The sequence below is a fragment of the Mus caroli genome, unplaced genomic scaffold, assembly GCF_978045245.1.
Source record: "Mus caroli unplaced genomic scaffold, Mus_caroli_1 scaffold_5, whole genome shotgun sequence".
NCBI classification, from domain to species: Eukaryota; Metazoa; Chordata; class Mammalia; order Rodentia; family Muridae; genus Mus; species Mus caroli.
The window spans coordinates 121,227,886-121,241,870 of record NW_028227260.1 but is presented as its reverse complement, the minus strand read 5'-3'; the positions used below and the strand labels follow the sequence as shown (position 1 = coordinate 121,241,870).

Below are 13,985 nucleotides of genomic sequence, written 5' to 3'. Positions count from 1 at the left end.
GGACCATGTTTGAAGCAAGCTAGGACCTCTGGCCAGCAATAAATCAGTTTTTGTTTCCCAGGGGGTAGCAAAAACCAAAGATGCTTTTCAAGTGTCGAAAATTACAATTGTTATTGAGTTTTAAATCTGATAACGTTGACAATTTGTAGGCAATGCTTCCTGATGCTACCTCTTTCAGGCGAGAACACTTTACTTTCTGTTCCTTGTATACAGTGACATGTTCTACTAGGGATGCTGCTAGTCACTTAACACAAGGGATTTGATTATCTGCAGTTGGAAATGGTGGATGCTTTTCCATTAAATGAATCAACAAAGCATGATTAAAATAAGTTGGCCTCTGTTTTGCAAGGGTGATGAATACTTGTAGAATATGGAATCTTATTGACTTTTTAAAGTGTAGCAAAATGTCCTAAGGGGAGTTCTCACTATATAAAAGTCTGTCCAAATACAATTGAGAGTGAATACATTGTTGTCTTTACAACTATCAATTTACTTTTCTCTTGTTACTTTCCTTTCAGAAGCAGCTCATCAAGTATGACTATAACGAGAGCATATTTTTTTTTATGAAGAAAAATCTTTGTGTTTGCCCATCCTAGCACTACCTAAAGCCAACAGAATGGTGCTTTTCCTCCCAACCAACTGCATACATTGTCACTAGTCTTAATGCAATTCTTCTAAAGCTATATTAAAAGAAATGTTTAATTTTGTACTTTATTCAATTTTTGTACTCATGCATGAGATTGTCCAGTCAATCTAAAATAAATAATGAAAAGAATTATTTATGAAATATGAATTAAACAGCATCTAGATTTTAACTTCTAAATGATCTTTCCAACTCTATATATCCTATATCAAGTATTAAAGTAGGATCTTTGATTGATTTAATACAAGGTTCAATACTTTCTTAAACCATTTGTAGGGTTTTACTTATAAGACTAAGCATTTTTTAATAGTAAATACTAGCATGTTGCATGCACACATTCATTATTAATGAGTACCTGAGATGGTTTTCATTATCTTTTCTAGAAGTTATATATCTTTAGAGCAAGGATAATCTATACTGCAATAATTCTCTTTATACCTTTTATCTTTGTTCATTTTTTTTGGGGGGGGAGTAAAGGGTTTATTCAGCTTATTCTTCCACATTGCTGTTCATCACCAAAGGAAGTCAGGACTGGAACTCAAGCAGGTCAGGAAGCGGGAGCTGATGCAGAGGCCACGGAGGGATGTTCTTTACTGGCTTGCTTCCTTTGTTCATTTTTTTGTGTCTAACATTGTGTTTATAAAATTGTTGAGAACACTTAAAATAATGAATAAATGTATCTTTGTCTTCTAAAGTTGCTAAATCAAAACACCACAAAGCAACGTGGCTAGGCAGTTTCATGGAAATATAAACTTTTGTAAGCTCGCCTAACTATAGCATGAGAAATCATCAGTTTAGTACATTAAATAATATTTGATTATAAAGGATTCCTAATTGGGAATGTGACCATATTCACCAAGACAAATTAGGACACTTGGTCTGACCAAGGGGCAGGATGATTTAAGATGGAAATGCCCTAGAAAGCTCTGGCACATATAATCTGCATTATAGTCATATGGTTAGCTTCTAACTAGTGAGTGGCTCTTTTGAATTATGAAATTATGTTTAGTTCACAAGTTTTCCTAGAGCATTTCAACTGTTTAAAAACTTTACTTGTATCTAGTTGTATCAGATCTTTACAGGTTCTGATGTGACCTGTTCAGGGTAGTAGAGAATACATCTCTTTCATCTATCTTCCCTAGTGTTCTCTACCCTATTATTGTTAGGAAGAAAGGAGAGCTGGGAAGTATGAGAAAGAAGACCTTCCTCAGTTTCCTTTTTTAAGGGGAAAGGTTTTAACATACTTGACTCTTCTTACATCACAGTCTTTGTAAGAATTTTTACTACAGCAGCAAAAATTGGTGTGCTGAGGTAATGGGATTATCTATCTATCTATCTATTTATCTCTCTATATCTATGTATATATATTAAGAAACCTTTGTATAGCACAAATAATTTCCACTATTTTATCTTTTTTAAAATCGTGAGTAAATAATATGTTTTCTAACCATAGGGGAACACATATGAAAATATGCACTCTAAATATGACTTTCTGCTTTTAATATTCTTATCTTGATTTTGGGGAAAATGAGCAACTTAGGAAATCGAATTATTTTTAAAGACACTTTTGTAGGCAGGTAACTATTTCTGTTCAATATTTCCGTACATATAGGTAATACATATTCTATATAAGAGATTAATTCACTTGGGTATTCTGAGATTCATGGAACTTATTATCATGGGGCAATCACATAAATAATGTAAAATCCAATTTACTGTTTTAGACTATCAATCTTTACCTATTCTTACTGCCTCTACTTTTTGCCTGATTCAGGTTCTTGTAATAGTGTAAATTACTATGAGAATATTAGAAATGAGATTCATTTAAACATTAAACTAATTTATTTTCAAACACTAGATTTTTTTTTTACAAGATCTATTCTCTATAGTTCGTTTGGGGGCTAGGTTATACTATAGAGTCAGTTACAGCTGATTTTTTTTTTAAGTTGTTGAATCACATCTGAGGGAAGAGCACTTGATCACAGGATGGATGTAAGTATATAAAGGCCATATTGAAAAGTGTTGGAAAGCTGGCCTTCATTGTCTGTGTATATTGGAGCATTACCTTTAGTGGTGCATTCTTGGCTTCAGGGAATTCCCTTTCATCCAGTCTCACCCAGCGCTGTATGAATTGCTGGACCATTGGGTTTTCATTGTTGACAATCTGGAAGCCTGTAATGTTGGCTCCCCCATGCATGACTCTTTCCAGTACAATGTCAGTAAAACCCTGGAAAAACAGTGAAAAAGATCATGACTATGAGAGACATACGTTTCTGGTACATTTATCTGTTGGAGAGTAAGGATGAAATGAAAGATTCCTTCCCTAGGATTATTTATTCGCAATGAAGAAGACCTTGGATATGAAAACAATTCTTAGGCCACCATGTGTTTGAAAGTACAAACAAAATGGAGAAACGGTGCATGCTTCCATTTTTCTGTCTGTGACCAATGCATGTTTTGCCTTTAAGCAAATATTTGGTTTCATTTACCTGTATTTTCTTCAGTCTCCCTACAGAGACTTCAAATGTAACACTATGTGACTAGAGAATGTTGAAGATGTTTGGCCATAAGAAGTGCTATAGAAAATCTTTTCTTCACCTTAACATGCTGAGCAGAGCAAAGTGTTTCAGATTCTTGTGATGAGTATTTAGACATTTGTGATTCACAGAAATACCAGTGAGTGAAGCTGACAGCTTGCCTGTATATGATGGCATAAACCCCAGGGTGCGTCTCACATGAATCCATAAATGAGTCTTGACATCTGTATAGCATCTGCCATTTGCTCCTTCACTTGCTCTGGTTACCATCTGGTGGCTCTGTCACCCAAGTACTTCCAAGTGCTCTCCCCAGGGTTCACACCTAAGCCTTTTCCACACGGGCACTGCCAACTCCCTTGGGTATTACTGTCTTCTGGGATCCCCTGCCCAGGAATTGCTTCTACTTCTGTTGGATATTGGTCTCATGTGCTTTGTTGCACATGTGCCAGAATCCTTAATAAATGGATGGCAGCTTTCTATATCAATGGGAGGCAAGGTGGGAGAAATCTCAGAGGAGTTAGGGGAGAGAAAACCATAATCAGAATATATCATATGAAAAACCCCCTATTTTCAGTAAACGAAAAAAAAAAAAAAACCTGCTTAGAGACAGCAGACTTTTGTGGCAGCAAGAAGGAAGAAGACACTAGCATCTGGGAATTTCCTTTATTTTTCAAATACAGGAGTTGGCTAGTTCTGAGTTTTCCTCCAACATAGCTGCTACCAAAATTCAGATGTATAGTCTGTGTGCCTTATTGTTCTTGTGTTTAAAAAGAAAACAAGAGACAGACATTAGAAAAGAAAATAGATTTATTTACCATTTGGGAAAATTGCAAGGAGAAAAAACTTGCACAATGTATCTGTGGCAATTTTACTAGATATAAAAAATCAAGAGACAAAAATTGGAAAAGAGATTGATTTTTCTGAGATAAAAAGTAAAGGTTATGAATTTAAGAGGAAGGTGAAGGAGAAAAGGGGGAGAGGGAAGGAGAAGAAGTAATGTACATGCAGTAGGTAATTATGTATCAAACTCTGCTGGGATTAGGCATTTCAGATTTAAATAGAAAAACAAAAGGAAACTGGAAGGAACTTCTCTCTTGTTTAGATCATTGTCAGGATTGTGTGTGTGTGCATGTGTGTGTGTTCAGATGTTTGTGTTTGTGTGTATGAATTCATGTAGCATATGTATGCACACCAGTGTTCTGTGTTGAATGCTTTCCTAAATTATTCTCAATTTTTCTCTTGAGGCAAAAATCTTTTGATAAAACTGGAGCTCATTGACTTGACAATGTTGGCTAGCCAGTGAGTTTCAGGGTTCTCCTGTCTCTTCCTGCTTCCCTTCCCCCACACCTGAATTGCAGGCACTCACCACCATGCCTACCTTCTCTCCATGAGTTTTAGGGACCCAAATTCAGGACCATGTCTAGAACATTTTTAACTGAGCCATTTTCTGGCCTAGTATAACCTCTAACACTTTAGTGTAAGAAAATGCAGTGAAAACCCTTATAGTTGATATTCATATTTTACTATTGTGCTCTCTGGTTCATTCAATTTTTGGAATATATTTAAAAAAATAAGTGGAAGTAGGTGCAGATATTAGTATACTTTAACCCCCAAGGTTTAACCCCAATGTCAATACCTATAATTTCCTGTTTAAATAGTATTTTCTCCCATCCTTTTTGTATTTGTGATATAAGTATGTATTCATGTGGGCATGTACATGTGTACATACAAGTAAATGTACATACATGTGTGCATGTTATCTTTCCAGGCTTTTTTCTTTTCTTTTTGAGGGAAAATTTATATCTAATGAAACGGACAAAATTTAAAAGTATACTTGATGTGTTTTGATAAATGCACATGCCTATCTTATCCATATTCTTATAAGTTCTTTTATTTTATTTTTTCACTTTCAGAACATCTTCCTTGATGGGAGATAATCACTAAAAAGCACGCGTATATTTTTTAAGTGAATATTATTAATATTCATTAATATTCATAAACTCAGCCACAAATGTATCCAGTCTTCAGAAGTGCCCCATGTGTTCTTCTCCAATCACCAACCCCAACTTTACATTCTTAATTTTGGAGCTCTTTAAAATTAATCAGAAAATGGTCTTAGAAAAGATTTTAGTGAGACACTTTTTCAGTAATTAGTTAGAACCCCTATCATCTTCCTTTCATTGTGAGATATGAATTTAAGGAGATTGGACAAGGAGCCAATTAGTTGGGTTTGCATACTGAGAATCACTCCTCCTTTCTAATAACCACAAGGCATTTTAAAGTTAATATTAACTTGTTGTGATGAGTTTTCTCCTTAAAGGATCCCTTTATGAGAGATACTAAGACAATATATTCTCCAATTTGCTAACCCCCACACTAAAATCACCAGAGAAGCAAGCTTGTGTATAAATCTAGCAGATAGTGGAGGCTATCATTGCTATGAAAGTCTATTAACTCACTCTCCACTTCCAAAAGAAAGAAAAATATTAAACAGAGAATATGGGTTTAATTAATAGCTTCCATTTTACCAAGTGAAAACACTGGGCAGTAACAGATACTGCACAAGATAGCTGCCATGGGTAAAGGGTACAGTTTTAGATATCTTCCTTAGGTGGGTGAACGAGTGTTCACAGTGGTCAAATTGGGGTAAGGCTTTAAAAATCTCTCAAAAGATGCATCAAGCAAATGATCATTAAACACACGGGTGACAAAATGGTTCAATAAAATGGTAGCTGGTCAGTGGCAGAAGACAGCCAAGAAATGTTTGGGTGACTTCGCTCTGCCTTCTCAATTTGTTGCACTTTAAAAGAACTGTTCTGTTTCTAAAATGAGTCACTACAGTTTATTGTTGTGTACAGCTAGAATTGACAAAGTTGTAAATTGAGGAGGCCTCAAACTACCCAGAGTTAGTGAAATAACTATTACAAGAAAGCTGACTAGCAGACATAAACACAGTAGTCTATAAACAGAGAATGGTAACACTAGGAGTAATGAATACAGACTAAAAGGCAAGCACTGCTAGACTCCTACCTCATATTTTCAGGCACTATGTTCTGTCATCATTTGTAGTTAGATTATTGTGTGTGTCACTGGGTTGAACACACACAACCCTTCCTAGTGTTTTATAGTCTTAAAATTCATTGTAAAGACACTAAACAGAACAGGATAATCATAGACACATAGAACATACAAAAAAAAGGAGAATCAAATGATGGTGGCAGGGAGGGTTGTGATAAGATAATTAAGTTGGAAGAAGGAAGTTGTCTGGCAACTAGCTCACTTTATCCACCTATTTTATTAAGACATTGGGCATTGTAATTATTTATATAACTCTTCAAAATTCACTCCTTGCTTCACTACACAGAGACCTTGAAGTTGATTTTGACACCAAGTCTATCTAAAGACTGTGTATAAGCATAGCACAATAAAAGAGACCTTCAGTACTTTGACCAATAAAGACAAATGATGAAAGACACTTAAAATACTAAGTTTTGGGGTACATATTCCCAATAGGTCAAGGGGATGACTGAGTCCTGGTCCATATTCATCTATTTTCTCACTCTTGTAAGGAGTTTAACGAACCACAGTTCTTACCAAATTTACCTCTAAGCATTGCCATAAAATGGTACTAATTTGAGAAAAATGAGGCCGTATATATCTAAAATTTTCACAAATGCAAAAATCAACATTGCTTACTTAGAGGAAAATCAAGAGAGTAACATCAGTAGTGGAACATGGGGAACTTAGAGAGAGGTGCAGGACTCAGCTAGATCTTGGACTAACATCATTCAGATTCAACTTGGCAATGTGGTCACTGTTTTTCTTTTCAAACTGCTGTCTTATATTATGAGACATTATCATTTTTGATAATTGAACCAAGCCCGACTTTGCCACATGTTTACCTATAATGTTGACAGAGGAGAGATGACTAAGAATCACTTACCAATAATGGGAAGGCAAGATGGAGGAAAAGGAGGACCCCAGTTTTCTTAGGGTTTAGGATCTCAGCTAAAGGCAATTGATGTCTGGCTCCTGAAACTCTTTGAATAACATTCAAAACATTCAGGAAAAATATCAATTTTTGTACTATTTGATAAAATAATTTCATTCTATAAAATGCTCACTGCCACTGGGTATAAGGTGTGAATTTGGGGCTGGAGAGATGACTCAGCAGTTAAGAGCACGGACTGCTCTTCCAGAGGTCCTGAGTTCAACCCCAGAAACCACATGGTGACTCACAACCATCTGTAATGTGATCTGATGCCCTCTTCTGGTGGGTCTGAAGACAGCTACAGTGTATTCACAAAAACTAATAAATAAATCTTAAAAAAAAAAAAAGATTGATACTATTGGTGCTAATCTTTAAAAGCAATATAAAGACAGTTATATCAGACTGGAATCCAAGACAGCACCCACAGTGAGTAGGACAAGAGTAGGACAATAGAAGAGTTTTAAAGGGAGGACACAGTGGCAGGATGAGGGAAGTTAGGAGGAAGTCTGATGTAGAGACAGGAACTGAATGGTAATAACTTAAAATTTCCTGTTATTTCATAATTTAAAGGAATTTCACTTGCCCAGAATGCTTACTAAAGTTTACTGCTTGAGTTTGTCTGTCTGATCACATAGCAAAAGGTGAGTATATCAAAAGGGAGTCGCTTCTAAATCTCTGGAGAGATATTAATTTCATAGAGATGATAACAATTACCATGTGAGAAAAGAAGTAAATAAAAAATGGTATATATCGTTGTAAAAAAAGGAACTTATAACTGATATCTGAAACACAAAGTGGTCTGGTTTTATGGCTTACCTGTTTACATTCTAACACGTACTCAAATATGTTTTTATATTACATACTGCTAGATTGAACTGCTGACATTTGCAATTAAAATCCCACATAACAAAGAGACTTCATTGTCTGAAGAAATTTAACAAAGAAATCATTATTAAAGAGGTGACCCAAAATTATCTACACAGGAAGAGACTGACTCAACAGAACAATGGAACGATAAGACAGGTTTTCTTTCTACCATGATTTAAACTACTGTGCTTCTGATCATATCGTGTGTGTGTGTGTGTGTGTGTGTGTGTGTGTATACAGTCTACAGATACAGAAAATAGACTAGATTATTTGGATAATTCATACATAGGCATTAATATAAGGAGCTATTAGAAGAGAAGGAAGTTGTACTTGTGGCAAGGGGAGAATATCAGAGATTAATATTTTTATTAATGGGAGGTATAAAAAGGCTTCAGTTTTCCTTTGCATCTTGTCACAACATGGTCAGGTATTTTGAGTATCTATAGATTTAACTAAGGTTCATTTCTTGTGCTGACAAGAATATTTGGCTAAAACTTACTGAGACCAGTGCATTCTCTCTAAAAGAAAAATATATCAGAAACATTCACTGGTTCCATGGAGGTAGAAATGAAAATGAAAATGGGAAGCTCTTGAATAGAGCAGAGAGGTCAGAGAACAGCAGTGTGGAGGAGATGAATACTGCCTGATTCGAGGTTCATCTCTTCTCACTGGACATGGTTCAAAGCCTTTAAAAAAATCATACTCGTTATATATTACTTCAGATCATTTAACTTTTCCACAAACTCTGGCTAATTTTCAGTTCTTGAGATGACCACCTGTAGACCCAGAACTGGGAGGGACTATGTGCTGAGTTGACTGAAAAGACCATAAATCAAATTATACAAGAGAAACATCCACAGGACACCTGGAAGGTGAAATATGGAAATAGTTGTGTGAAGGTTATTGGTAGAGACAGAGTGTCATGCTGTAACTGCTTCATAGGTAACGATAGGACTGGGACAATTACTGCTGGGCTCTCTGTTTCTCTTTTAACATGTCCTAAAGCTATTTTATATTGTGAGTTACTTTACCATCAGCAGCTAGACTTTATGCGTGGCATGCACAAACACAACCCACAGGCACAGAAAACTGAGATTATACAGGCAATTTTAGCAAAGAGGTCACCAATATACATTCAAAATATAATAGGAATTTTTTTAAGGGCAAGGTTTGTTCTAAGGTGTAGAATAATCGAAGTGGGATCAATTTTTATAACACACTGCAGCTGACCGGATCTCACTGCACTTTTCCTTTTATCAAATCAGTTGGAGCTCCTAATTTACTTGCTCACAAATATTCCCTGGGTTTGATTTCTCCTCATCATCTAAAGAGGTGGGACTGTTTCCCCAGTTCCACTGAAATCTCTACAAATAAAACCATGTAGCAGAAAGGACAACACTAGTGAGAAGCAAATCAGGAAGCACCGATATGTGAAGTTCATGGGTAGAGTGAAGAAGGTGAGAGAGTGGTGCCTGCTGTGAGACAGCACTCGGCAGACTCCAGCTTGCCTTCTAACACTATCCAAATCATGCTGGCATTTCTGTTACACGTTGCTGCATTCAGTAGTGTAGAGTATGTTCAAAGGGGACAACTGGGTGACTACTTAATCGGAGAAGACACTTACAGGTCCTTGGTCCTGCTATCCGTTCTATCATAACTTTTCAAGACATTTCATTATGTAAGCTGGCCACTTAAAAACATTATGTGGGAGTATTGTTCAAGTCTCACTTAAACCTCTGTAAAACGATGACACTGTGGAAATGTCCACTGAGCACCTAAAGTATATAAAGGAAAGATTGGTGATAGAAGTTAGGGCTCATATCTCTGCGGAAGAGTTTGCATGGCTGCAGGTTCCTAGCTTCACTGTGTTTAAGGTAATTCGTTTATTTCAGAGTGTTGTTGGATTTTTCTTTTGGAGTTGCTAACACACCAATCTCAAAGTTTGGATATAAACGTTGTCTTACCTTAGGTTACTATTGCTGAGAAGAGACCATGGCAACTCCTTTAAAGGAAAGCATTTAATTGGGGACTGGCTTACAGTTTCAGAGATTTAGTCCATTATTGTCATGTCAGGGATCATGGGTAGTAGGCAGACATGGTGCTAGAGAATTAACTAAGAGTTACATCTTAATATGCAGGCCAATGGGAATTACTGGGCTTGATATGGGCTTTTGAAACCTCAACACCCAACCAGTGACACATGTTCTCCAAGGCCACACCTCTTAATCCTTTTGAAATAGTGCCACTCCCTGATGACTAGGCTTCCAAATATATGAGCCTATCTGGGCCACTACTATAACTCAAACCACAATAAATGTCAAATGCCTCTAAAACCGTCTGTAGAACTTCTTATATGGTAAAAAGGTAACAGCTGAAATAGGTAAATAAATAAAAGGGGGAAGAGAAATGGGATAAAGAAGGATGCCAGTGAAAGTAGTTGGCTGAGAGTAGAATGTGCCTGATTCTTAGCTCTCCACCCATCTCTATCATTTGAGAATAAGTTTAAATTCTTTCAAAAAGTCCTAGATACAACTATAGTCACAAACCTCATTGCATTTTGCTCACTGTGGCCTGACTTCCTTCAAAGCCTCAACAAAATGCAGATTCAACTGGGCTGACCAACAAAAATTCAGTTCATGTGAAATTATACGAGTGAATGGGCTATCAGTATTCAGATAGTGCTAGGATGCTGAGCAGCTGCAGTGAGCCGTGACTCCAGTCAGCGACTACATTAAGAGTAAACAACCATAACTTTTGATGGGCTATGGAGCCAAGCTATAGTGTTGGGTGAGTTAGATATGTTAAATGCACCACTTGCTCTGAAATGCTTTCTTTGTTGACTGTGATGACTTTGAACTCACAATCAACCTGGCTCTGTCTCCTTGGTACCTACGATTATAGAGTCCTTACCACTGCCCTGGCTTGATCGAGGTGTAGTTTTGATTTACTGTACTTTTGAATTATGAAATCCACCAGATCAAGGAGCACCTGTATACCCAGAAATGGCAATTCTGAGTTACATGGTAGTTTTACTTTTAGAAGTTTTTGAGGAAATTCCCTATCACTTACCAAAATGGCTGAGCTAATTTCCACGTCCATCCATCATATTTAAGAATTATAATTTCTTTACATCTTTACCAACGTTTTTGATTAGCAACACAATGACTAAGAAAGTGCTACATCAATTTTGGCTGTATTTTCTACTAAAATGTGTGCTTTTTTTTCTTTTCTTTTCCTCTTTCTCTAATGATGACATGGGCTGTTGTACATTTGATGACTGCTTATGGACCTTTGTCTTCTTTATTATCCCATCCCCTTCTGTACAATAAGTGCATTTGTATAGTCACTCTGCAATGTCATTGCTAAGTTACTTCAAGGTCCCAAGATCCCTGTTGTACTAAGTGGAATTTCTGTTAAGCCCATTTTATTATTTCATGGGGATTTTAACAATTACAGCTCATGATTAGATACTCAATTACTTTTGTGGGTTTACACTAAACATCCAAATCAGTGCTACTTGCCTAATTGCCACAGTGGTATCTTTTCCTTTGGTTGTGTCGGTGAACTTTGCACAGGGAAGCGATTAGAAGATATGAGGGAAAGCAGAGAGAGATAGATTGGAAGGAATCCTACTGCTGATATACAGGGTAAGTTAAAATGTTTTCTCCTTTTCTAGGTTTTAAATGTCTGCGCATCTGGCTTATTTACCTCTGTGACAATAGCAGTATTCACTGGGAACACGGGCACTGAAGATACTCATTTAGATTTGTAAGCTAGGCTAGATTTTATCAATTGTATTTCACCTAACACTGTTGCTCATATCTGCATTCGGCTATATAAGATGAACCATAACTTTGTGCCTAAGAAGTTTATGCAAAGTACTGTAAACAGTCCTTGGTGAATTCTCGAAGTCCATCATTTATAAAACTGGGGATTGAACAATTGGCATTCAAACACAAACTGCCTCTGATACAATTCTAACTTCAAAAGTTTCGAATGGCTTCGGTATTATGCGCTCTCCATTGATTGACATTTAAGCAGATCATTTTCCTTCAGATAGTGTGGATAACTTAGAAGCTGGAAATAAATGCATTCAAGGTTTACTTTTAGAGCATTTATTTTCAGGATATTACACAGAAATTTCTTGCACATAGAATTGTTCTTACGGCACATTCTGTCCATAGAGGAGACCAAGTACAAAGTAAGTTGGGTGAGTTTTCCTGCGTTGATAATAGATCGTGGGTGAGAAATGGGCAAGTGGCCTGCTAGAGGGGAGATAAAAGCAGTAGACTGTGGATTTGGAAGACTGCCAAGGACAACAATTTATCTTAGCATTTGCATGAAGCTTCCTCTGTCTTTAGTGCTATTTGAATTGTTCATCGGAGCGATGCTTCAACCTAGAAATGCAAAATAATTGTGGTGGGTTCCTAATGAAAGACACAAGTCTTTCTTTTTTCTTTCTGGAAAGCAGATCCTTCCTCCAGATGTGGTGGGGGTGGAGGAAATGGGAAGAGGGAAAGATTACACCATATGAATTAGCACCTGGTTACAGGTTACTTGCATTGTTTACTAGATGGCTTATTCTCTAATCCAATCACCAAATATTCTCTGAAATCTAAGTGGATAGAACTGTGAGCCATATCGTACCTGGCCACCACCCTAATGACACTTCAGTCTATTTGGAGCTATTTGTAAGGATTAAAAAAAGCAATTGTGACATTATAATTGCTACTGGTGAGGAAATAGCCTCTGATAGCCTTTTGTTTTAACTTAACAGCTTTACTGAGGTATGATTTAGTTTTTGTAAAATTCGTCTGTGGTGAATTCATCTGAGGCATAAATCAGATCATGTCCTTCTCTTACTTGAACGATATCAATTACTTTCTATTGTTCTTTTAACTGGCCTAGTAAAGCCTTGCTCTGGTCTAGATAAAATTACATTTTGACAATGTAGGAAAAGCATGGTGCCCGGAACTTTGACATGTGATGTTCTGTTTAGGTGAATTTTTTCTGATTTATCATGTAAATGGATCTTTCTTACTGTTTAGAGAGCATCCTTTGAAGCCACCCTTTTACAAAGTTTTGCTCTGTCTGCAGTACGTGCAATACAGTACTGATTTCATACATTGTGGCTTTCTTCATTCTTTGTCTGCTTTCAGGCCAGTTACTATAAGTTAGGCAAGACTGTTCTCATCAATATGATTATAAGTTTCTCCAGAACATGATGTCCTGTCTTCTTTGTAGTGAAGTGCATGCAATTTGGGGCATTCAAATGATATAGGAAAGAAAACTTTCCTGGGACTGGTGCCTCAGTAGATAAAAGCACTGGCCACCCAGCCTGATAATCTGAATTCAATCCCTGGAACCCTCATGATAGTAGGAAAGAACCAATTCCTCCACATTGTCATTTGACCTGCATGTGTGTACTACGGAGAGTACTATGTGTGTACCCTACTCCTACACAGCAAAAAGGAAATAAAAATAAAAAGGGATGCTGTATACTTTTAGGGTTCTAATACCCTAGTTGAGTGTGGCTTAGTGCTGGTTCATTGACTCCAGTCAGTCAGATGATAGGAGAGAGGAATCGGAATAATTGCTATCAATATCTGTAGCTGTTACACTTGGCCTATGGCTACTGAACTAAAATATTAAATGCCAAATATAAAATATTAAATATTAGACTTATATTTGATGTGTCTGCCTTTGACTATTTCATTTCATTTATTTTTGTTGCACTTTTATTGGTCTATAAAGGTTTGGGGATAAGTGGGTTCACCTCTATAAGTAGTTAAGAAGCTCTTTTTTTAAACAAAACAAAACAAAACAAAACAAAACTAAATAAAACACCAGACTTGCTGAAGCATTTCATTTTTGACCTAAGAAGAACATGTATAAAACAGAAGTGAAACTCTACGTAATGTTTAATATACATAATGTAGTGCCATTT

At 36.5% G+C, this 13,985-nt stretch overlaps 1 protein-coding gene across 3 annotated transcripts in view; it reads right to left on the bottom strand.

The window, feature by feature from the left end:
• Gria3 (glutamate ionotropic receptor AMPA type subunit 3) overlaps positions 1-13,985 on the bottom strand; it is a 265,112-nt gene that overhangs the window by 82,437 nt on the left and 168,690 nt on the right. For all 3 annotated transcript variants that reach the window (XM_029473262.2, XM_021152663.3, XM_021152661.3), the window contains one exon: positions 2,709-2,870. In XM_029473262.2, the coding sequence (XP_029329122.1) occupies positions 2,709-2,870 (162 nt within the window). The remainder of the gene's footprint in view (positions 1-2,708; positions 2,871-13,985) is intronic.